Source organism: Sus scrofa, chromosome 8, assembly GCF_054392235.1.
Source record: "Sus scrofa isolate SSC_HxYL_T2T_F1_AM1 chromosome 8, Sscrofa_HxYL_maternal_Yorkshire_Landrace_v2.0, whole genome shotgun sequence".
In the NCBI taxonomy this organism is placed as follows: domain Eukaryota; kingdom Metazoa; phylum Chordata; class Mammalia; order Artiodactyla; family Suidae; genus Sus; species Sus scrofa.
In genome coordinates, this window is record NC_139390.1 from 76,185,292 (window position 1) to 76,210,688 (window position 25,397).

Consider the following 25,397-nt stretch of genomic DNA (forward strand, 5'->3'; position numbering starts at 1 on the left):
CTTGGGCCTTCTCTCCAGATGTGGCATTATCCTCACTTCTTACTTTATACAGGGCATTGCTTCTTATTAGAGTAGTTTTCTCAGATGCCTTCCTTCTGCCTTACCTTTACCAGAAATTTTTTCCCCCCTCAGCACTCGTTACATAACAGATTAGAAATTTACCTAGAGCAATGGAATCGATGGGTGATGGAGAAATTTGACTTCCTCTCCTGTTGTTAGGCTAGAAGATACTGAACAAGATTTAATATGAGGGTCCTGAGGTTAATCTTGTGGGAAATTTTCCTATAAACATTGATTTAAACAGTCATGAGTTACCAAGGAAGTTAGAATGCCTTATCTTTTTTTTTCCTTTTTTTTAGGGCTACACCCGGGGCACATGAAATTCCTAGGCTAGGGGTCAAATTGGAGCCGTAGCCACGGGCCTACACTACAGCTACAGCAATGTGGGATCTGCAACCTACCTCATCTGCAGCTAGCCTCATCTGCAATCCAGCCTCATCTGCAACCTACCCCACAGCTCACAGCAATGCCAGATTCTTAATCCACTGAGGGAGGCCAGGGATCGAACCAGCATCTTCATGGATACTAGTTGGGTTCACTACTGCTGAGCCACAGTGGGAACTCCTAGGATAATTTAAACTACAGAAGTGTTTTTAAAAATAGATTTCAGTCTTTCTAGACGATTTAGGTGTGGTGCTGTTTGAAGAAGAACTAAATCACTAGACTTCTACCCATTTTACAGGATTCTAGAGGCTCTTAGGTGTGTAAGTCATCTACCTCCCAGGTGTGTGTGTGTGTGTGTGCGTGCGTGTGCACGCGCATGTGTGTGCACATATCTTAGCATGGAGTTCCAGGGATCCCATTCTGACTTAGCCAGGTATTTAACTTTTATCTATTTGGGCTTCTACAAATGATTTTTATTTGAATAAAGACTATACAGGTACAATTTGGGGAAAACTTTTGGACTTGATATCAAGGTCTATATCAGTAAATATGACGGATGTAGAGGTGTCTGATCAGCCTTAAATGGCTTTGTTCCTCTTGAGTTCTTATACCTGAATATGTAGTGACTCGGCTTGGGATTACCCCAGAGCTGTTTTTAAAAGTAAGGAGAAGCTGATGTGCAACTATGATGTTTCTGATTTTTGTGAGGAGAAAGCAAATTTTTATTTATTCCAAATATGGTGTCCTGAAACTGGACTGCAGTTAATTAAGGTCTTGCAGTTAATACCTTAATTAAGGTATTGCAGTTAATTAAGTCCTTAAGGTAAGGGACTAGGCCTGTGAGCAATTCCAAGACCTTGAGAGGCGAGCATATCAGAACCCCTCTCAGGCGTGCAACAGGGAAATCAAAGTTTTTCTCTTGGGGATCAGAGCTGTTTAGGTGTTTTCTCCTTCTCACCAATGTGCTTGTTTGCTTTTTTTTAGGGGTCCAAACTGATCGAAAAGTGCCAGTCTCTTTTGGGAAGCTAATTGACCCCAGAAGATGTCAATGTAGGATCCTTGCTGAATTATGTTTTTTTTTTTCCAGCAAAAATGAAATGCATGGCTAATATTCAAACTGAGAATCAACATCATTTTTCAGCTATTCACAGTTACTCAAGAACACTAGTCAGTCTTCACTACATCTCTCCTTTCCTCTCCAGTACAGAAATCCACTTATTGTAACTCTCATACCCACTTTCCTTCCTCCTTTCTCCTCATAAGCTTTCTACATCTCAGAAACAGCAATAGAAACATGAACCAAGGGGCCTTTTGAAAGCCTCGGGTGGATGCAATGGGTTCTCCATGAACCTGGGACCTGACCACTGGGTTTCTGGAGTGAAAAAGACCCCAAGTGCTACCTGGATTTTCTGTCTACATCACTGCTGAACATGGTTATTGATGAGCTGAAAGAAATGTGTTTTATAATACAGTTACCATCATAACTGTATCTTCTTTCACCTTTCCCCTTGATATGTGATATTGACATTGTCACCAAGGAGTCCTGAAGTATTTAGTTTAACTTGAATTTTCAGCATTGATTCGTAATAGTAGTCTTTTCCCTGGAAATTCTGGCATAAATGACACAAAGAGCTTATTATTTGGACTTACTTTTCCAGATCTTTTCTGTGTTTAATGAAGTAAAAATTAGCAGTGATGTTTAGGAAGCAGTGATATACTGCTTGGAGTATTTTTTGATTGGAGAACATGCTTAGTTGATTATAGGGCTCTTGATTTCAGTTTTCCCTCACTCCAGTAATTTCAACCTGTTCATGTACATTTGCAAATTAAATCCAGTGAACACTTTAAGTATCTATTGTGTTCAATACACTGTGCTAGATGCTGCAGGGGATAATATGAATATGCCATGATCCGATCACTAATGAATTTATTCAAGATATAAACACATACGGAATGATAAGAATGGGGAGATTTTGCATTTCCAGTGTCACAAGAGCAGGGCTAACTGATAATGTGGAACACAGGGAACTGAGAGCACATACTGTCACAGTGACCAGGAAAGCTCACGACAGAAGTGATCTGGTCAATAGCTAGAAAATGGCATGGTTTCAACAGATAGATGTAGTAGAGTGTGCACCTGAATGGTGAGGGATTCATTTGGGTGGGTTTTGAGACAAGAACGAAGTATTTGTGGGTGGTAAGACTTAGTGAAAGCCTAGGTTACAATGCCAGGTGGGGACATCCTGCAGCTTATTTATAACAATAGCTAATATTTATCACACATTTCTTATGTGCAAAAGGTCAGCCTTTAAACCTATTATTCCTGTAACTCCTACAGTTGTCTAATGAAGAAGGTATTATTATTCTTATTTTACAAATGAAGACACAAAGAAGGCCATTTGAGGGTTTGTAGTTTAGGATGAGGGCATATATTTTAGAGGTTAATTAAGAGTGTGGATTCTGGAGCTGTAAGTTTCAAACCCTACCTCGATCTGTTGCTAAAGAGCTTAGTAAATCTCCTGACTTCTCCATGGATCACTGTTTTCATCTTTAAAATCAGGTTGAAAGACTAATTTTCTCATGGGAGTGTAAAGAACATTAAATGAGCTGATGTATGTAAGGCACGTAAAATAGTGCTTAGCAAATAGTAAATGCTGTTAGTTTGAACAATATGAAATTGCTGCTTATTTAGGTCAAATATGAACAATTTCAAATGGCTAATAGGTTAGCCATTATTAAAAGAAAAATGGATGCTGTTGAAGGGTTTGCCCTATTGAATTGCATCCTATTCTTTTCCTTCCTTGCACATGTAGATATCTCAATATAATAGATATCGTGCCATCTTTTTGACCTCATCAACTGCTTTGTAAATGGACTTTCCCCTTCACCTCCTGTGGCATATGGAAGTTCCTAGGCTGGGGGTCCAATCGTAGCTGCAACAGCTCATGGCACTCCAGATCCTTAACACACTGAACGAGGCAGAGATTGAACCTAAAGCTAGGGATTGAACGCATGTTCTCATGGATACCAGTAGGGTTTGTTACTGCTGAGCCATGGTGGGAACTCCTCCCCTTCAGCTCTTGAAGTCAATCTGAACAGCCCTAAACAAATTTCCATAGTAATGCTGCCTAAATGAATATTTCACACAGCTTAAAGTTAATAAAATACACCACCATATTGGTGAAAACCATATAGAAAAGATTCCTTATTTCTTTGGCTACTGGATCAAATTTGCGAAAAAGGAGGCATATATATACAAGGAATTTAAAAAACATTTCAGATCATTTATTTGCTCATTCTTTTATTCATTCATTAATTCATTCAGTCCTTTATTCAACCGATTTTTATTGAGCACATCCCATATACAGTATACAATATTAAGAATGGCAAAGTATACAAAGATGAATGGGACAGGTCCTCTATCCCTAATAAATACAACATATTACCTAGAATTGAATTTGAACTAATATATAACTGGTAATGAAATACTTGAACCACCCAAACAATAAATGGTTTTATGACAAAAGTTTATATTCTTATATTATGCAAAGATGACTGAAAGGAATGGATTTTTGTCTCAGAAATTATATCTTATTTATTGCTATATAGCAAATTATCCTGAAATGTAGCAGCATACTATAATATACATTTCTTATCTCACACATTTTCTGAGGATCAGGAATCCAGGAGTGGTTTAGCTGGGTTTTCTGGCCCAGGGTCTCTCATGAAATCGTCGTCAAACTATTAGACAGTGCTGCAGTCATCTGAAGGCTTGACCAGGGCTGGCAGATGACTCACTCACATGGCTGTGGACAGGAGCCTCAGTTCCTTGTTGGCTTTTGGCAGAAATTCTCAGTCCCTGTCATTATAAGCCTTTTCCCTGGGCTGCTCTGAACATGGCAGTTGGTTTCCCCCAGAGCAAGCAAACCAAGAGAACAAGCAAGGAGGATGCTACAGTGACTTTTATGACTTAATCTCCAGAGTCCACACACATCACTTCTGCTTTCCTTTGTTCCTTAGAATTAAGTCACTAAGCCCAGCCCTTTGGCAAAGTGAGAAGGATTAGGCTCCATCTCTTGAGAGGAGGAGTATCAAAGACTTTATAGATACATTTTATTTTATTTTATTTATTTTATTTGCTTTTTAAGGCCACATGTCTACATATGGAAGTTACCAGGCTAGGGGTCAAATCGGAGCTGCAGATCCTGGCCTACACCACAGCCACAGCAATGTCAGATCCAAGCTGCATCTGTGACCTACACCACAGCTCATGGCAACACTGGGTCCTTAATCTACTGAGTGAGGCCAGGGATCAAACCTGCGTCCTCATGGATTCTAGTTGGGTTCGTTACCACTGAGCCACAGTGGGAACTCCCCATAGATATATTTTAAAACTACCACAGTAGTGATGTTAATGTCTCATTTGAATATTAAAAATTTTTTTTTTCATCTCGTAGAACTCTATGCTTGCATGTACTTGCTAATTTTTTTTGTGGGTAACTTTTTAATAAAAAATTTTCTATTTCCTTGTTTAAAAAGTAATACATGTTAATTGTAGAATATTTAATAAGTATAGAAAAATACAAAAAATATAAATCACACATAATTCTACAAACCAGGCATAACCACATTTGACATGTTGTTTTGGTTTATAATGTGTATGTACAAATAGTACACACACATATATAAACATATATCTATATATCTCATGGGTAATACATGTTAAAACATTTTAGTGTATATTCTTATCTAGCTACATAGGAGAAATAACTTATAATTAAAATTTGTTTGAAAACAATCCTAAGTGCTTCATAACATGCTATGGGTAAATGTTTCTTTCCTTCTTTAATCTTTTCTATTTTTCGACATTAGACTATTTGCTTCCTTTTATCACAACAAATAATGATCTTGTTTACATAGTGTCTTTATACATCTGAATATTTCCAACATAAGATCCTACAATTACAGGATGAACTTACTACCAAAATTGCTTTCAAGGAACATTATATCTATTTGTATTTTTATCAGCAATTTAAGTTCCTATCACACTGTAATCTGTTGAGTATTTAATATTATACCTTCTTAATTTTTTAATAGACCAAAAAGGATATTTCACTTTCATTTGTGTTTTGTTGCCATGCCAGTTATTTTATCGCCTCTGTGTTCCAAATTGATTCTTTGCTGATGGCTCTGGGAAAACCGATATGGGAGCCTTTAAATTTGTTTCCTTTGCAGCTTACAGATGTCATATTTTGTCAGTAGAGGGCGCTGGAGAAACACTGTAGGAGGAAGTTGGTTTTACAGGATTCCTCAGGGGCTGGTTGGTCAGGCTCAGGGAAGCTTTCTTCCTCCACCGTTTTGCCCAGAGTGGTTTCTCCAGTGCTAGTTGCCTGTAAGGTCCTAGTTAGTAAAGCAAGCTAGTTGCTTGCTTTAGCATTTGTTCCCCCATCCCCTTTTCCAGCTTTTGATTTGGTTTGTGGTGGCACAGCCTGAAGCCAGTACAGGCCTGTGTCCTAGCTTAAGTCATTACTCTCCATACCTTCTCAACTTGGTGCTCGCAGCCCCTGCAGCTTCCAGTCCTAGTGGCATGGCAGCAGTGCCCCTGACTCCATCTGTGTGGCTACTCTTCAGCCTCAGCTTGCCTGTGCCCCCAGACTTTGTTTCCTGCAGACCTCTGGACAGAGACATTATGCGATGTGGCCTTATGCCTGCAGAGAAGCCCCAAGCCCCTCTGCAAACCTGCCACTTGCTCCACACCCCAGGGGGTTGTTCCTGTTTGCCCTATGACTGTGGCCCTCTTGTATCCTGGGAACCCAGAGGCCATGTCCTCCATCAAAAAGGCTGCAAACACACCTTCTCAAGTGAATTCTGAACTCTTTACTTCAAGCTTTTCCTTTATGGGTATTCTTCTCAGCCTTGGGGTACACCTTAGGGTTCTCTCTTTTTATAGTTGTCCTCCTATCATCACAGCTAAATAATTATTTATATTAAACTTTCTCTCTTTAAATGATCATGTGGTTTCTGTCTCTTAATTAGACACAGACTAATACAACTGATCACTATTATGATACAAATTTTTTTCACATATTTAGTAGCCATTTGCTTTTCCTCTTCTGTGATTTTACTTTTCATGCTTTTTTTCTTCTATCCAAGCTTGGCATCTTACTTATGTACTTTGTAGATTTTGATATGTTCAAGATGAACTTTTTGTCATGTTTATGGCAGATACTTGATACAACTTTAAATAAATATACTGAATTTTAACCATTACATTTGCTTTACTTTAGTGAAATGAAATTTTGTTATTAACCGAGAGAGGAACAGATAAAGATGCAAGCCTCTGTTTTATTGAATAAAGGATATTTCCTAGGTCTGAAAAGGTTATAGTACATTTTTACTTTCATCCTGTTTAGGATCAGATGATACTGAGAAGTAATACCTTTGTCTTAAACATATTTCATATTTTGTTTATGTAGTTACGGAGTTTACTACATGATATATGTACACACACTGTAGATCCCTTATCTCATGGTATGTATAATGCAATCAAACAATTTAATCCAATGCTGATGAGAAGGAGTGGTAGAGTGGAGAAAAGCTGCATACAACTCTATTTTAATATAGAGCTCATAAATAAAATCATCAGTGATACTTGTGGCATTTTCAGTGGTTAAGCAGACTTCAAGTTTTCTGAGTGTTATCCTGTAGAATGAGTATTTTGGAGAAAAAGGGCAGAGCTACAGATTCCCTGTCCCACTTCAGCTACCATAGATTTGCATTATCTTCCATATTCATTCAGCAGCAAATGGTCATTATGGACCAAGTTTTCTCCTGGCGGATAAAATACATTAAATCTCTGTGGTATTTTTTTTTGAAAAAATAAAGAAAACTAGTTCAATTGACTTTTTAAAAAGCTTAATAACACTTTTGAAAGTCATCAGTAAAACAGAGTGGGGGGAGAAGGGTTCAGGTTGAGAAAATTACACTTCGGATTTCTTAACAGAGTCCATAATATTTTCCATCCCTGAGAATAGACAGTTCTGATGTTGCAGATAGCCCAAAGTCACCTACCCATATAAAGATAGCCCTAGATTTTATGAAGAGGCTGGAGTTTTCAAGGCACTGTGAAACACCATAAACCATCAAACTCTTTGGTGGGTAATAATGTGCTGCTTTTTTATTTCAGGAGCTGGCAGCTTTTACTTCTGAATCATTTCTCAGAGTTGGTTGATGATATTTCAGTTCTCTTGACAGCTGAAGCTCAAAGACATATAAAGCTACATGATATCTGAAGATGTCATTTAAATTCGAGTTCATTGAGCACTTTACCATAACAACCATTTGGAATACATAGTATCCGAGCTTATTTCAGTTACTGAAGCTAAATTCAAGTTCCTTTCCTTTCAACTGTGAACCCAAGTTCACCTCATCACTTCAAAGAGAGACAAGCTGTTTTGACATTCAGTTTTCTACAGATTCCAGTTCACATATATTTGTATGAATACAAATATAGAATTTATGCACTCAAATATTAACACCCTTCTAATTTTGTTGAAGTGTTTTAGCAACAGGGACCTGTACTACTAAACTGTTGTCTCTGTTTTTATTACCCGTTTACTTTGAAGATATTTCAGGATGATAGCCTTTTCTGTCCTGAATCTGAAAATGAGGAGAAAAAAGTATTAAAGATTGGACACATTTTGTACATTGAGTCTATTAAAGGACAAAGCGTTCAATGTTGCTAGTTCTTAACTTACTTTATTATTGTTCTTTGAATCTCTCTTTTCTCCTCTTCATTTAATCTTTGAAGGATGGATTCCAGGAGAGAAAAATGAAAGTTAATATACTGAGCCACCTGAAACGAAAAGCAAACAAACAAAAGAAGGAGAGCATTTATGTGAGAAGTGCTGAGTCAGGAGGGGGCAAAGACAGCTTCAGAGCAATGGTCCATACATCACTGCTAATTTCTTCTGCATCTTTGTCCATGAGGAAAATGCGAGCGTTCTTTTTGGAAGGTCCCTGTAGGAGTCTGTGCAGTAGCGGAATGTCTGTCTTCTTTAGCCGTCTCTGCTCTGCAATGAAAATAAGAATCAACTACATATACACACTACTGTATAAAATAGAGGATTAATGAGAATCTATAGCACAGGAAAATCTACTCAATAGTTTGTAATAACCCATATGGAAAAAAAGAATGGATATATTTATATGTATGACTGATTCACTTTGCCATAATACAACACTGTAAATCAACTATATGCTGATAAAATTAATTTTTTTTAAAAAAGAATCAACTACAGTCAGGAGTCCATCCTAAAGAAAAAAAAAAGGATAGTTGGTCCATTCATTTTATTCTTTACCTCATTTTGAAAGACCTAAAAATAACAGAAAACTGGAGGCATTTCCTTAAAGCAAATTGAAATTAAAAAACTTTTACATGAACTAAAAATGAACTTCTTTCTCATGCTATCCCTCAGGGTTTGTTTTTCTATCTCAGAATTCAACCTTGTCTTTGGTTTGGATGTTCAGACAAATCTCCAGTCCCATTTATGCCTTTTATCAAGAAACACATCCAAAACATTCTTTACAATTTTTTAGTTATTCAACAAACATTTATTGGTCTTTACTAGTTCAGTGAATGTAATTCTATCTTTCCAGTAGTTCAGGTCTAAGACTTTGTAATTATCCTCAATTCTTTATTTCTCTCTCACTCTACTTTCAATTCTTGGCTTTTCTTCAAAAATATATTCAGAATTGCAGTAATTTTTATTCTTTCATTCATCTGTAGGCTTCATTCATTCAGCCATAATATTGAGATGAGAAAGAATATCACTTCCAACTAGGAATAGTCCCAAAACTTTAAATTTCTGGGAGTTAGAATATATACACTCCCACCACAAGCTACATTTGGCTTTCTGTCAAAAGTCATTTCACATCTGAGATTTCATTTTTATCAGAATAAAGCATGGCCAGGACAGAGTGCCCTTTCATTCATTTTCTTTCCTCCTTCCTTCCTCCAATATTTTTTGAGATCCTACTATATACCAGCACTGTTCTCTGTGGTGGGTGCACTATAAACAAAGCAGAGTGAAATAATCTCCATCATGGACTTGCACTTTAGTGGAGGAGACAGGTAAAGGAGACACATCAGGAAAACATGTCATATATTAGTGATAAGTAATCAGGAGAAATAAAGGAAGGGGTTAGAAACTGTGCACATGTGCAAATATGTGTGTATGGGGGGAAAATTATTGATTGGGTGGCTGAGGAAGGTCTCACTGAAGATGTAACATTTGAGAAAAGACCTGAAGGAGAGAGAAAAGAATCAGGAAGCAATTTGAGGAGAGTGTGTGCCCAAAAGAGTAAGTAAATAAACAGAGCACGAGGTCAGTGCATGCTTAAGGCTGTCAAAAAGAAGTCAGGGAACAGGGTGGCTGGCATAGAGGTGAGAGGAGGATGATTAAATGATGAAGAGAAGAGGTAATGGGACCAGGACAAAGACTCCAGCTTTACTGTGAGAGGAGAGACCATTGGAGGATTTAGAAGATGACATAGTCTGATTTGCATGGTTAAAGAACAATCCATCTACTCTGCTGAAATAGATAGATGGAGAAAAGGTAGACCAGTTGGCTCTTTCTACAGTATCATGTGTATACTTGTGTGCATGGTCAGTTCTGAGGGTCAGAATTACTCTCATCCCCTAGGTTGGATTCACCCCAGGAAAAAAGACAAGAGAGGGTCTAGAATACAGAAGCCCAGCTTCCTCACAATTAAAGTGACATTACCCATTCCTGTGTCCAGAGTCAGTGTTCATCGCTTTAATTCCTCTACTATTTCTAAAGGGAAACCCTGATGATTTAGCTCCTCTCATTAACTCACCAGAATCCTCTTTTTATTGTTTTTAGTTTTTACACCTTATGTTAACTTGGTTTTGCATCCACAGTTTGTTCCATTCTTGATATTACAGAGCAATGTGTCCTGCTTCATATTTTTGCTTCATGGTGACCTGGGATAATTATTAGAAATACGTATTCCCAGACTGTCCTCAGATATAGAGGAACTTGAGAACCTGTATTTTAAACTCTCCAAGTAATTCTGAAATGCACTACAATTTGAGAAACACTGCTATAGATCATGGGCTTAGTAGATAAAAGGTGTTAAAACATATCATTCTTTTTTTTTTTCTCTTTCTTTCTTTTTGCCTTTTCTAGGGCTGCTCCCTCGGCACATGGAGGTTCCCAGGCTAGGGGTCGAATCGGAGCTGCAGCTGCCGGCCTACGCCAGAGCCACAGCAACGCGGGATCTGAGCCGTGTCTGTGACCTACACCATGGCTCATGGCAACGCCGGATCCTCAACCCACGGAGCAAGGCCAGGGATCGAAACTTGTAACCTCGTGGTTCCCAGTCAGATTCGTTAACCACTGCACCACAATGGGAACTCCAAAACACATCAATCTTTATTTTCCATATTACAACCCAAATGGGTACTATATGCTCCATTCTTTTCTCTATCCCTGATCCCTAATAGGTGCTAAGTTATGATTATCTTTAGTTCTGGATTTCATATGTAAGAAATTTTGCCACAAAATATAAAAGAAAACATGATTTTCACCGGTAAAATGTAAAGAATTACATTTTTGCAGTAAAAATACAGTTTTTCTGACTTTAAAAATAATGTATGTATTGGCAAAGGGAAATAGGTCAGGGGGTACAAATTTTCAGTTATTAGAAGAATAAGGTCTGAGGATCTAATGCACACTCAAACATTGCTGAGAGTAGACTTTAAGATTCTTAGCCCAAGGGAAAAAAAAGAAAGTTTACTTTGTGAGCTGATGGATGTGTTAATTATCTTGGTCTTTTAAATCATCCTATAGTGTATGTATATGTCAAATCATCATAGTTTATCCTTCAGATATATACAATTGTATCTGTCAATTCTTCCTAATTATTCCTTGGTAAAAAACCCTGTGCATTCAATCATAATTATGAAGAAAAGTATAAGGCAAAAATTAAAGATCACCTGGAATCTCAGAACTCTGAGATAATCAGCATTTCACTGGAGTGGACATCCCTCTGTATATCTCCTCATGCACACACACGAACAACACACAAAGGGGGGTGTAGCATACTTGCTATTTTTATAGTGGACATATTTTTAAAAATCATAATTAGGTTTGGTTTTTCCCTTTCGTGTTTTTTTCTCCGTCTCATCTTTTTTTTTTTCTGTATCTCCCCACCCCCCTATCCAAGTAATCAATGTTAATGGCTTGGTATTTATCTTTCCATATCTTTCCTCCTGATCATATAGTTATATATACCACAAAATTAAATTGAGATCTAGGAGTTACCGTTGTAGCTCAGTGGTAACAAAACTGACTAGTATCCTTGAGGCCCTGTTCAGTGGGTTAAGGATCTGGTGTTGCCGTGAGCTGCAGTGGCTCAGATCCCTCATTGCTGTGGCTGTGGTTAGGCTGGCAGCAGTAGCTCCCATTCGACCCCTAGCCTGGGAACTTCCATATGTCGCAGGTGCAGCCCTAAAAAGACTGATAAATAAATAAATATCTAAACTTCTTTTAAAAAATGGGATCATACTATTACATTTATAAGCATCTTGCATTTTTTCATTTATTACGTATTAAAGAATTCCCTCCATTCAACTAGCATAGCTCTAATTCATTTTATTTAATGGATGCATACTAATCATATATTAAATCATTCCTCTATGATGGGTGACTTTGTCTTCAGCTTGTCATTAGAAATAGCCTTGCACATAAATCTGTAGGTATTAGCACTTTTATTTTTGTGAAACAGATTCTCACCAGTAGGATTGCTGGGCTAAAGGATATTATACTGTAAATATTAATACATATTGCTGGAATGAACTCCAAGAAAAGTAGACAGTCTGATCTTCCCCAGAACTGCGTGAATATACTCTTTTGTCCTTAACCACGCCAACCATTGTTAGAATCTGATAAGTGCAAGGTAATATTGTTTTGTGGTTTGAATTTACATTTCCGTGATGTTTGCATTTCCCTTAATATTTGCAGTTTAAGGCTTTTCTAAAAATATTAGTGGTTATTTTGCTATTCTTTGAATTGCTTTATCCTACTTCTTTGTATTTTTATCAGATTGTCTTTTCATTGTCATTTTACAAGAACTTTTTGATATTGCAGTATTCATCTTTTATCCAATATTCTTCATAATCCATGTTTGTATCTTTTACATTTTTATAGAGGCCAGTGTATAAACCTTTTATTTTCCCTAAACAACTAGAATGAATATATACACATACACATACAAATTTAGAATTTAAAATGTGTATATTTCATATATTTCATATATAATAAGGACTTTAATCTTGTGCATGTTTGGAGAGCCAGCTTTCATTTTCTTATAGTTGTTCTGGATCAATTTCATTCTATTCAATTTCTGGCTCAGACATTCTGACACTTAACTTTTAACCTGAGCTATTTCTCTGATTTAACACTTAGATATTATCAGTTTTAAGGCTTCCAAAAATTTCCTTTCAATATTACCTTAGGGTTTCTCCAATCTTTCTTTCCCTCTCTGCTCCTAGTGCCCCATATATAGCCTCTTCTGAAAGTCCTGCTGCTAATCTTTTACCCCACAACAAAGTTCTGCACATTCTTCTCTGCTGAGGAGGAAAGAACACTCCTACAATGTGTCAGACACTGTGCTAAGCAAGAGGTAACAACAAGATCAGGGAGAAATGGTATCTCATGATGACTCTGGTAAGAGTCAGAAATGATAAGGGATAGAGAAAAAGTACAGAGGTCAACAACTTAAATGACTAACAATTCCTGGGAACTGTACACCTGTTCTCCAGGATTCTGATCGCCATTCAGGTACTTTAATGCTTGGCCAATATGGAAAGTTTTTGGATACCTTATTCTTAGGTTGTCTTCCTCTGAAATGGTGAAATATGAATTATCTCTTCCTTCTTCCTTCCCTCCCTTTCTTCCACAAAATCAGGTAAACTGCTTTTCTGACTTCCTTATGAGCCAAAATTAATAATACACTGGAATAATATAAAAAGAACAACCAAAGTTTCTTACCTCCTGTTGAAAAAATAATGTAAAGTGCAAAATCCTGGGCACTATTTTCAATCTGTCAGTGGAAGAAAACGAATAGGCATGACTTCTTTGTCGTTAATGTTTTTTAAGCCAACCAGGCTCAAACTATGTATCTGTTTCCTCACTTTCTTTTATCACTTTCAGGCATAAAACGTTCTCTGCTCCCTGGAAATAAGGTAATTTCTCAGAGCACAGTTATTAAAAGATGTTATACACTTGTCTCTTGGTGTCCACAGGGGATTGGTTCCAGGACCTGCTGTGGTACCAAAATCCATGTATGTTTTAGGCCCTCAGTCGGCCATTCATATCCACAGAGTCCACATTCATGGGATCCAACCAACTATGTATCGTAAACAGAGCAGTATATGTATAGGAAAAAAAAAATCAGTGTATAAATGAACCCAGGCAAAGGATCAACTGTACATAGGAAAGAATTCTTCAGAACTGAACATTTTATTTAGATATATATGTTTATAGATATTTTTCAGAAGAATCTATTTATGTGTCTTAAGTTAAATTATTTGTAAGATTTACGGCTCGGTTCAGTGATTAACATTACCTTAAATTTTTGGAGAATCTGCTTTATTACTTCTTCAGTTCTCATATCACTGTTTATTCTGACCTTAGTTTCTGATCCAAAGGCTGGAGTGAATATTGATGTCTAGGAAAAAAAATTGATATAATTTTAATGACTTACAAGACAAAGTAACAAGAGCCAGTGTCTTGAATATGGCCTTCCTTTGGTCAAAAAACCCAAGATCATCAGTTTAAAAATTTGCTTTTTTGGTTTTGCTCCCTTCGTTATTGTTATTGTTGAATACTGTGTTTATGCTCTTAAACAGCTTTATATTTTTTTATAGAAAAAGTTAGGGAAAACATCATTCGAGAATATTCAAAACATATTCACTACATAGCCCTTCCATTCTTCAGTTTAGTTGAAGATTTCAAAGTTCCCTCCTGGTTGGAATAATTTTTCTAAATTGTTTTAATTTGAACCATAAAAAATCATTCATTTCTGGTTGGTCCGATGTTGGCAATTGCACACGGTTCGGTCTTTATCTCTGCTGAGGCCTGCGGTAAAAGTCTGTTAATTGAATATCTAGAAAAATATTTCCCACAAGTTGTCCTATCTATGGTCTGCCTTTTAGATAACATTTGGTAAAAGTTTTCCATGGTGAAATAACTCTGACACATTCCTCTTGGGGATTAGTAATGCACCATAAAAAAATCACAAGAAACATATAACCATAAATTTTTTACTCATAATTTGATAATATTCTTATTTTAAAGTAAATCCTGAAGGAGTTCCCGTCATGGCTCAGTGGTTAATGAATCCGACTAGGAACCATGAGGTTGCGGGTTTGGTCCCTGCCCTTGCTCAGTGGGTTAAGGATCTGGCGTTGCCGTGAGCTGTGATGTAGGTTGCAGACGTGGCTTGGATCCCTCATTGCTGTGGCTCTGGCGTAGGCCGGCGGCTACAGCTCCGATTCGACCCCTAGCCTGGGAACTTCCATGTGCCGCGGGAGCTGCCCTAGAAAAGGCAAAAAGACAAATAAATAAATAAATTAAAAATAAAATAAAATAAATCCTCAGAAAGATGAAAAAAATTAAATGGAAAATTCCAGAAATAAATAACTCATGTGTTTTAAATTGTGTGCCATTCTGAGTAGAGTGATAGAATCTCACACCATCCTACTCCATCCTCCTAAGACCCCCAACCACTGACAACACCTGCTCCTGACAGCCAATTAACCACAGCATGATGGCTTGATGGTCCAGGATCACCTGAAGCAGACAATACTCCATGGTACCCTAAGCTGCTTCAAAATGCCTACGTGATTCACCTCACTTCCTCTCACCACATAGGCATTTATCATCTCACACCCTTTACAAAGGGGAATACAGCACCTTGAGATATTTTGAGAGAGAGGGAGAGAGAGAGTGACCACATTCACATAACGCTTTTTACAGTATATTATTATAATTATTCTATTTTATTATGAGATATTGTTGGTAATCTTTTCTTTTGCCTTATTTATTTATTTATTTATTTATCTATCTAGCTTTTTTAGGGCTACACTTGTGGCATATGGAAGTTCCCAGGCTAGGGGTCGAATCAGAGCTGCAGTTGCTGGGCTATGCCACAGGCACAGCAACGTGGGCCCAAGCCACGTCTGCGACCTACACCACAGCTCATGGCAAGGCTGGATTCCCGACCCACTGAGCAAGGCCAAAGATTGAACCCGCATCCTCATGGATACTAGTTGGGTTCGTTTCCACTGTGCCATTATGGGAACTCCCTTATTTTGCCTAATTTATAAATTAAACTTTATCATAGGTATGTATGTAGTGGGAAAAACACACACATAACCTTGTAAAGAAGGAGGGATGAAGGAACTAAGGCTAAGAGATTGAGTGATTTTTAACTGTGCCCAGCAATAATTTGAAATCAGGTCATCAAACTGCAATGCCCAAGCGCTTAACTCTGATGCTGTGCTGCCAACCTCATTCTTAGCATCAGGACCCCATCTGGAAGCTGCTCATTTATCAATGTGGTGTTCACAGCCTTCTTTAACACAAATCACCCCACAAACTGAGATATAAAGCATAATTCTGAGGAGGAGAGGAAACCAGGACAATTGGTAGTTGCACAGCTGTGAAGGACTGTCACTGTTACGCTATAGCCAGAAAAGTGTCTACTTTGAACAAAGAATTTACAATGGAAGTTTCTCCCCATTGGTCTCCAAAGGAACAAAAGGATACCCTCTCAAGAGAGAAATAAGAAGGAATAGGGTAGGAAGCTCAATAGGAAAAGGCTTAAGAACAATGACAATATTTTGTATGAAAGGGCTTAGAACAAGTGCTTTGCACAGAATAAGTGCCTTTAAAATGCACATTAAATGAATGGACGAATGACTGCTAAAGCAGGTGACGTGAAAAATTTGAGTTCTAGAAAAAGAACTAACATATTTCCTACCTTCAGCCAAATGAAATATCTCACAAATACTATGGAAAGGAATGTGTAAATGTAATATATATTCAGCAAAAAAAAAAAAAAAAAAAAAGAATTCAAAATATACCAACTTCAATGATACGTGTAAAAAATGTTATGTGTATATGTACAAGACCTAGAAAATGAGAAATGTGATCTATCGGAATAAATCAAAATCAGCCTATGGCTGATTTTTTCCTTTTATTTAAATATTAATATTTGAACGCACTTTGAACTAATCTCTTTTGTAGTGCTCACGTTATTCTTTTTTTTTCTCATCAAGCAAGCTTTTCAATAATTACACAGCCAGCAGCAATTACTGAATGTTATTCTAATGCCATTTGCGTATGTATTGGCTTCTTTGCCCAAGCCCTGAGCTCCATGCTGGCAGAGGCATCAACTGAGCCACCTTTGTTTTTCTAATGTGTGGATGGGGGCCTGCCACTTAGATAGTGTTCAGCCATCATGTTGGCCAAGAACTTGGGTTCTGCCATCGGACAAAGCTGAGTCTCAAGTTCATAGTTGCAACTTCTAAGAGTATGACCTGGGACAAATCTTGTAACCTCTGTGAACCTCAATTAACTCATGCAAAGCAGGGGAAATAATGGTATCTACTTCATAGGACTGTTTTAGCAATTAATGGGATAACCCATCAAAACAGTTTAATGCCTAAGGCATAGAGAGTATCCAGTAATAACAGTAGTAGTATATCTAATGGTATTATTATTTTTAATTGTAAATTGAATTGAGTGGTATTGTTAGCACATGAGACAACATTCTTTTAAGTAACATTAATGATATTGTAACTTACTTCATGGTTATAAATGTGTCCATTAATAGAGGCCCTATGTTTCTGTCTGGCTTTTCTGTCCATCATTGGAGGCTTCATCCTTTTCCTCACCAGGGCTGCTTCACTCATGGTTCTATACAGTAGCGGGGATTCAGGCTCTTCATCTGTATGAGGCTTCAGAGTGCTACACTGGTAAGATAAATAATCTGGGAAGAATAAAGGTGATTAGCCCATATAATTTAGCTACTTACTCTTTGCATCCTGGGTAGATTTGATTATGTACCTAAGTGATTATGTAGCTAAGCAATGGACAGATAATGCCTTTAAATAGAAAATAGCAATGATCTTGTTTAAGAATAGGACCATCTGCTGACACTTGTATTCCATTTTACTTTGTAATTAAAATTGTACAAAAACTCTACTGTAATTAGTGTCATCAGATAGCATGTGATAGTTCATACTTTTCTACCACTGATGCTTTAATACAAGTAGATCTTTATTGTATCTTTGGTGCCAAAATATTGGGATTTCTCTTTGTTTAGATGAGTGTTATCAAATGGCCAGTTAGAAGGATCCTCATATAAAAGATGCCAAAAGGCCATAAGACAAAAATAAGGGAATCCTGAAAGGAGCATCACGTTTTGTTATAGAATCTGGATTGTTATGGAGACAGCAGAGGGGTCTGAATTGAGAATGCTTTGGAAAAAATTAGCTGAACATTGGAAGTTGTTGGTAGATTCATGAAGATATTGCCAGCAGGATAATCTTGTTCCATCTGAAGTCCACTTGGTAATATCGCCACCCCAGGAATGTGAACCCTAGCCCCTGCCTCAGTCATCAGCTCCTCGTTGGAGCTCTAGAAAGTATGTGAGACATGAAAGTTCATGTAAAATGCTTGATGCTTAAGAGTCTCAGTAAGTCAGAGATCCTAATATTATCACTATCACATCATCATCATTCTTATGACTCTTGATGCCACATGTCATAGGAGCTGGCATTTTCCATTGTTCTGTCAAATTTGATAGGAACTCATTTGATGCTCAAGTAGATTTCTCTTTTTAAAATAAATACTTGAAACAACTGTATCAAATACAGTGACCCTAGCATATCTGACTCTAGAAGCATTGTTACATAAATACCTATTAACTAAAATGCTCGACTTCTCAAAAGATGCAGAATTCAATCTGAAGGGCTTGGTCTAACATAAAAAGCTACTGAGTGCAATAAATGAGCCTAATTCTTGGGGAAAATATGGAACAATTTTATGTGTACAAACTTTATTCAAACCGTTAGTCCTTCCTAATGTAACAAATCTAAGTGACTTGATGTAACTTAAAAACTAATGTTTTTATAAGCAAAGAAAGATTCTTAAACATCATATGAGCACTGTAGTGATATAAGTTAATATGTTCCTAAAAATTGTATCTTTTTAAATTTAAAATGTGTTTAATAAGTAACAGTTATAAAATGTTAAATTTCAGAGAAGCATTTATGATTCATGCTTGATATGATTTAAAAAAAAGTCTTCTCATTAATTAGAGTTTAAAACTAACCTTCCTGGGAATTTGTTGCTTCAGACACTGGAATCTGAGTCCTGTCCAAATCACTAATTCGATGAAGATCATCAAATTCTCCCCAGCGTGTCATTCCCCTGAAAAGTAATAAATATTATGAGTGATGTCAAGTCTATTCATAAAGAGGCCTCTGATGGTTTTCTGACTTACAGTATTGATATTTTTTTGGCTGTGACTGAGGCATGTGGAAGTTCCTGGGCCAGGGATCAAACACGCACATGGTAGCAACCAGTCCAGTGACACTGCTGGATCCTTAACCCACTGGGCCACAAAGGAACCCCTTGAATTTACAGCATTAATAGAGTACTCTGGTCCTCTGTAGGCAGATACATCATCTTAAGTTATAACAGTTTTTTATGTTATTAAAATGATACTTATACCAGAGTAGTAGGCATGTGCTTTAAATACTTTCTCTACTGATTTTGACACAGTAATTATTACACACTGAAACACAAGTTTACATGGATTCTTAAAAAGCATATGTGCCAATGGAATTAGTAGAAACCAATATAATCCATTCTTTTTTAAAACATTAATTAGTTAAATAATTAAAAATTTTATTGGAGTTGTTGACTTACAATGCTGTGTTAGTTTCAGGTGTACAGCAGAGGGAATCAGATATATATATATACACACACATATCTATTCTTTTTCAGATTCTTTTCTCACATAGGTTATTACAGAATATCACATAATCGATTCTTATATAGATAGCTCACAATAGTCTTAGTGTTTATTCTGTCAACTCGCATTGAGTTTCTATTGCATTCAAAGCATTTTTAGGTAAAGTGACTCTAAAATAATATAATATAAAGTCTATATTTAAGGTCCTTGACACATTGAAGGGCACAATTTGTAAAAGAAGACAGTGTATGAGAAACTTTTCTGGAAAATCATGACATATAGGATATTAAAATTTTTCAATGCATTCTAATACCCAGAATAAATAAAACTGAGCAACTGTTTATCTTTACCAGTTGGTCCGACACTCATTTTTATTTTCTTTAGCTGGCTCTAGATAAGTTACTTATTTTCTCTGTGCTTTACTGTCCTTGTCTATAAAATAGGAATAATTATGGTATGAGGTAGGATGGGGTTGTTGAGATGATTAAATGAGTTGATTTGCGTAAAATCCTTGAAAACTAACACATAGCAAGCAATCAATATGTGTTAAAAACTATCATGATCATCCTCATCTTCCTTGTCATTGTCGTCATAATCCCCATCATTTATATCCATTTCATGATGGATCAAGAGCCATTAGTGATCCAAGATCGTATCCAATCTCTCTAGGTTAAAGTATGTATCACATCTAGGACCAGCCTTGGTCCTACCAACAATCTCTTCCATGTCTGTTTTCCGAAACCAAAAAAAAAAAAAAAAAAAAAAAAAAAAAAAAAAAAAAATCTGCTTCTAGGGAATTTGTGGCATTAATTCTACCCAAATGTCACTGGCCACCACAAGAACAAAAAAATGCTTATTCATATTAATGGTGGAAAATATGAATAAACATGATCTTTTTTTCCCTTGATCTTAGAATTCCTTGGAAGTCTTTTTACAAATTTTATACTACTTAAACCTCACAATAATAGCCTTATGACGGACATAAGAAACCCGTAATCTATTTATTCATTGATTTTCTACTAGGCTGTACTATCCAGAATATAGCCAGTCAAAGCAAATGTCATAAAAGCCCAAGAACTATAGGCAACTTTAACTCAATAACTTTCAACTCAAAGGAGAACTATTTAGGTCCTGACTCAGAATCTAGTTATTTTTATGATGGATAACATGATAAATTTTCCCCAATTTGGAGAAGATTGATTTTAAAAAGGCAAATGCCATTATCATAGAGTGCTAGCAATGGAAAAGACAAAGTACCAATGTAACATAGAAGCTAAAAAGGCCAGGCAGCTCTGTGCTATTTCACACGGGGGAAGAGAGAGAATCCACGCACGCCAGGCCAGGGATGTAACATAAACTCTTGGTAATCCTGGCAGACTTGACATCTGTCCTTACTTCCACCTTAGTGGTGTCACATAAATTCCGAAGAATAAACATGGCTTAAGACAGTCAGTGTTTGGACCCTTTTCCTCCCTACCATCTTGGGAGCACACACACACATACACCCACACCAAAAAAAAAACAAAAAAACAAAAAAACTCACAACCCAACCCAACATCCAATTTTCAGCTCTGGATTGTGTAACATGAAATGTCGCCACATACAACTATACACATGACTAAGCTTAAGGGCAGTTACACAGAGTTTTCCAAAGAAAACTGGTTGGAACTTGATGTAATATCAAAGAGTTGAACTTGCCCAAGCACAGGACTGTTGGCCATGTTCAGACCAAGCTTCAGCGTGTACCCCATTAGCAAATTTAAGAAATGGGGAGGTTTTATAATGAACTGCAAAATAAAAAGGAAGTAGAGGAATTCCTGTTGTGGCTCAGGAGTAAAGAACCTGACTAGTATCCATGAGGATGCGGGTTTGATCCCTGGCCCCTTTCAGTGAGTTTAAGTATCTGGTGTTGCCACACCCTGCGGTGTGGGTTGCATACGTGGCTTGGATCTGGCATTGCTGTGGCTGTGGTGTAGGCTGGCAGCTGCAGCACCAATTGGACCCCTAGCCTGGGAACTTCCATATGCCACGGGTATGGCACTAAGAAAAAAAAAAAAAAAAAGATAGAAGTAGATATTTGATTGAAAGCAGTCACTTCCCTACCCCCTTTGCAAGAAAAAACCCCACTATGGGTGTTATTCAAATGTACACCTATCCAGTTTCTGCTCTTTACCATTCTGCCATGATTTGTCCAAAGCATGTCAAAACTGACTTTGGAAAGACATCAAAGACAGAAATGAAAACTGGTGCAAACAAACATAACCTTCAATAAGGCTGTTTTTACGGAAAAAAAAATCCAGAACAAAAGATGTGAACCAGATATAAAAGATTAAAGTACTGCCCACAGAATTTTTTTCATAAAGGATCACAAGTGGTCACAGCTCAAACTGATTTGTTTTCCAACTTTTGCCATTTCCATTAAACTGATTCAATGTGACTCATTTTAGAGGTAATTAGAACAAATGAGCTTGACAAACAGACAATCCCCTCCAAAGGTGAGTTGAAAGGAAAGATTGCAGCCCTTCTGCAGCTGAGTGTACAACTTTTATATCTTTTATTCCACAACTGCCTACTAGAGATATTAAATCGCTGATCCTGTGAGAGGAGAGGTGTAAGTTCTGCAGCCAGAAACCCCGTGTGGGAAAAGGAACAAGAAGAAGTGTCACAGAGTGAGTGTTCAGTCTCCTTCTCTACACAATTCCCTTTAAGGCTTAGAATTTAAACAAATACCATGTTAAGGATGGCAAACAGAGAGAGAGTGTCTAGGATTGGATTGAAACAAAGGACACACCTTAGGTGGCTTGGCACCCACGGGAATCAGAAGCCGAGGAAGAGCCATTTCAAATTATGCTGCCCCTTCCTTCTGAGGATTCTGTTGGTTCCCACAAAGATTAGCACATTAGCTAATTAATTAGAAGATTAAATCTGCTAATTAATCACAACTGAATCTAACCTTGATCATGTGTGTAAGAAGAGTGGGACCTTTCTCTGATAATTCTTACCCACCAGAAAAATCTGATACAATACGAGTGTGCATTTAACTTCAAATGTTCTCCCAGTAAGTCTCAGTACAATGGCAAAGGGCAAGCCAAGTTTTCTAGGATAGTCTTTCTCAATTTTAAACTAAAGAAGATAATTCCTGTTTGATTCACAGCATTGTTCTGATAAATAATGAAAAAAGGCACATAGATTCCTTGGAAAACACAAAATAAGGATATTAATTTATCCTCTTCTGCGGAAGAAGGAAAGGTATTGACTTACCTTGTCTACTGGGCTCCTGAAACTCATCCCCAAGTTCAGGGTTTCTAGGAAGTGTTTTGAATTTTAATTTGAGAAAAAATATATATATATATATTGGGATATCCATTCAAAATCCTGATGGCTTAATGTATAATACAAGTAGCCTACTGCATCTCCTTAACATCTTCCCACAGTGTTCAATAATAATCATTTTTTTGTGATTCAAATAATTAAAATGCATTCAAAGGAGCTGGCTACTCATGGAAGTTTGTAATAAGTTCTTAAGTAATACGAAGAATGATGGCTAATTTTGCCAAATTCAAAGCTGGTACAGTTTCCTAAAAGGAGGGCCCAGGGTTAATTTCTACTTCTAAATGATGCTCCTGGTCATTCAGAATCATTAGCCCCATCAATCATCTAGTACCTGAAGGTGAGGGATGCAGGACTTCACCAGGCTGCCTCAGTCTGTGGTCTCTCTTCTGCTCTTTCATAAGTACTGGGCCCCTTACCCATCTTTAGTTTGGATGGGTAACCAGTCAACAATGGGAGATGGAGAGACAGTTCACCCAACAGAGCAAAGGTAATTTAACTACCAGGATTCTGCAGGTTTCAGTCAATACTGTATTTTGCATGCCCTCTTTGCGCCCTGGGATAGAGATGCTCCTTATCCCGGAGGATTTCACAGGCTAAACGGGGAGGCAGGTGCATAAAAATACAATTAACAGCATGCCCAGAAAGTGATATAGAAAAGTGGTAGGAGTTACCGTTGTGTCTCAGCAGGTTACAAACCCAAGTAGTATCCATGAGGATGCCAGTTCGATCCCTGGCCTTGCTCAGTGGGTTAAGGATCCAGTGTTGCCATGAGCTGTGGCATAAGTTGCAGATGCTGCTTGGATCCTGTGTTGCTGTGGCTGTGACGTAGGCCTCAGCTGCAGCTCTGATTCAACCCCTAGCCTGGGAATTTCTATATGCCACAGGTACAGCCCTAAAAAAGCAAAAAAAAAAAAAAAAAAAAAAAAAAGGTGTTACTGTACCAATGTACCTACTACTGACTGAAGGGTCAGAAAAGCCTTTCTGACAACTTAGAATAGATTTACAAGGAGATCCTGCTGAATAGCATTGAGAACTTTGTCTAGATACTCATGTTGCAACAGAAGAAAGGGTGGGGGAAAAATGTAATTGTAATGTATACATGTAAGGATAACCTGACCCCCTTGCTGTACAGTGGGAAAATAAAAAAAAAATATTAAAAAAAATAAATTAAAAAAAGAAGGATACAAAAAAAAAAAGAAAAAAGAAAAAAAAAAAAAAAAAAAAAAAAGAAAAGCCTTTCTGGAGAATATGCTACTGGCCAAATCTTAAAGGATTGGTGGAAGAGTCTAGCTAATGGGTGTCAAGAAGTAGTAGGCGATTAGGAAGAGAATCAGGAAAATAAGAAACTGACATGTGTAGGGAATTACAAAATGTTCAGAACTGGTGAAGCCTCCTGTTTGGGAAAGAATGGCAAGGTGCAAATCATAGCAGGACTTCAGTGTTTTCTCCAAGGGAAAAGGGGGGCCTCTCTCAAGGTGATACCTGATTTTCCTTCATTCTGGCCAAAAGTGATATGGAAGAAAAAGTCCTGGGTGCTCTCTCCATCCTTTTAGAATTCCAGTCATCTATTTATGGATGGGAGATGGATGGAGAGAAGGCCTGGTACCTCCAAGTAAACACAAAAGGGAGATGAATTAGAGAATCAGAGGTTAAATAGGGAAGAAGTGAGGCAGGAAGACAACAAATATTCATAATGCATGATTCCTTTGGGAATATTTATTAATATTTCTGAGAATTGTAAAGGATAATGAAAATATCAGTCCGACTCATATATTTAAGGTTCAGTTGCAAAAATCCACACAGAGAACTGTTTTGTGCACTTATTGCACTTCAAATGCACTTTGTCCTGACCCAGTTCAACAGGACCCAGCAATAAGATGGAACATAATTGTCTCCTATCTAGAAGGCAAGAAAAACCCTTTGTCCCAAGGAAAGAAGGAATTTAAATTTTATCCTCCCTGTTTTTGGTGACAAGTCCAGGACTAATGAAATCTTGCCTAGCTGTCTTTTCTAGGTAAAGAATGCAATCTTCCAGGAGAGAGTGCAGCCGAGAGGGCAGAAGCTCTGGCCCCCATACACCTGAGGTCCAACCCAGTTCTGCTACATGGTAACTGAGAGTCTTGTACAAACTACCTAACCTCTCAGAGCCCTGGTTTCTGAATACCTACTTCCTAGAGCCATGGGGATTAAGTGAGATGGTCCATAAGCATTAGAGCTTTCATCCTTGAGAGTGCACATAACAAGGGTAAATATGAAGATCATCTTCTAAGGAATTTAAACCATAAAAGATAGCTCACCTTTTGGAAAAGACATCCGGTGACTTTAGCGCAGTAAAAGATGGGATCTGCTTCTCATCTTGTATTTTCAGTTGTAGAGGGCGCTTTACTCCCCAGAAAATGTCCAACAGCCCTTCCACAATTAGTTTACCATCTTCAGTCTAAGGAAGAAACCAATCGTCTCAAACATTGTTTTTGTATCATTTACAGAGGGAAAGGTTTTAACTGAAGATGTAGAAGTGAAGTCTGTCAGATATATTAATAGATAAA

At 37.4% G+C, this 25,397-nt stretch overlaps 2 protein-coding genes across 48 annotated transcripts in view; one reads left to right on the plus strand and one right to left on the minus strand.

Annotated features, from left to right (window-relative positions):
* Window positions 1–6,714, plus strand: part of LOC102166306 (albumin superfamily member 1) — a 43,566-nt gene extending 36,852 nt beyond the window's left edge. For 33 of the 38 annotated variants that reach the window (XR_014812700.1, XR_014812702.1, XR_014812706.1 and 30 more), the window contains one exon: window positions 1,429–6,714. Coding sequence is in view for 24 of the 38 variants with exons in the window: in XM_084972477.1 (XP_084828603.1) it covers window positions 1,429–1,473 (45 nt within the window). In the remaining 14 variants the exon portion in view is untranslated. The remainder of the gene's footprint in view (window positions 1–1,428) is intronic. The other 5 variants (XR_014812701.1, XR_014812698.1, XR_014812699.1 and 2 more) reach the window with 1 other exon arrangement.
* RASSF6 (Ras association domain family member 6) overlaps window positions 4,929–25,397 on the minus strand; it is a 57,808-nt gene continuing 37,339 nt past the window's right edge. For 2 of the 10 annotated variants that reach the window (XM_084972491.1, XM_084972493.1), the window contains exons 4-11: window positions 25,149–25,288; window positions 18,874–18,971; window positions 17,342–17,509; window positions 14,098–14,199; window positions 13,521–13,572; window positions 8,398–8,516; window positions 8,202–8,299; window positions 4,929–8,103 (exon numbers count right to left, since the gene is read on the minus strand). In XM_084972491.1, the coding sequence (XP_084828617.1) occupies window positions 8,028–8,103; window positions 8,202–8,299; window positions 8,398–8,516; window positions 13,521–13,572; window positions 14,098–14,199; window positions 17,342–17,509; window positions 18,874–18,945 (687 nt within the window). In that variant the 5' untranslated portion in view covers window positions 18,946–18,971; window positions 25,149–25,288 and the 3' untranslated portion in view covers window positions 4,929–8,027. Of the gene's footprint in view, window positions 8,104–8,201; window positions 8,300–8,397; window positions 8,517–13,520; window positions 13,573–14,097; window positions 14,200–17,341; window positions 17,527–18,873; window positions 18,972–22,309; window positions 25,289–25,397 lie in introns of those variants that run through there. The other 8 variants (XM_005666740.4, XM_021101429.2, XR_014812713.1 and 5 more) reach the window with 6 other exon arrangements.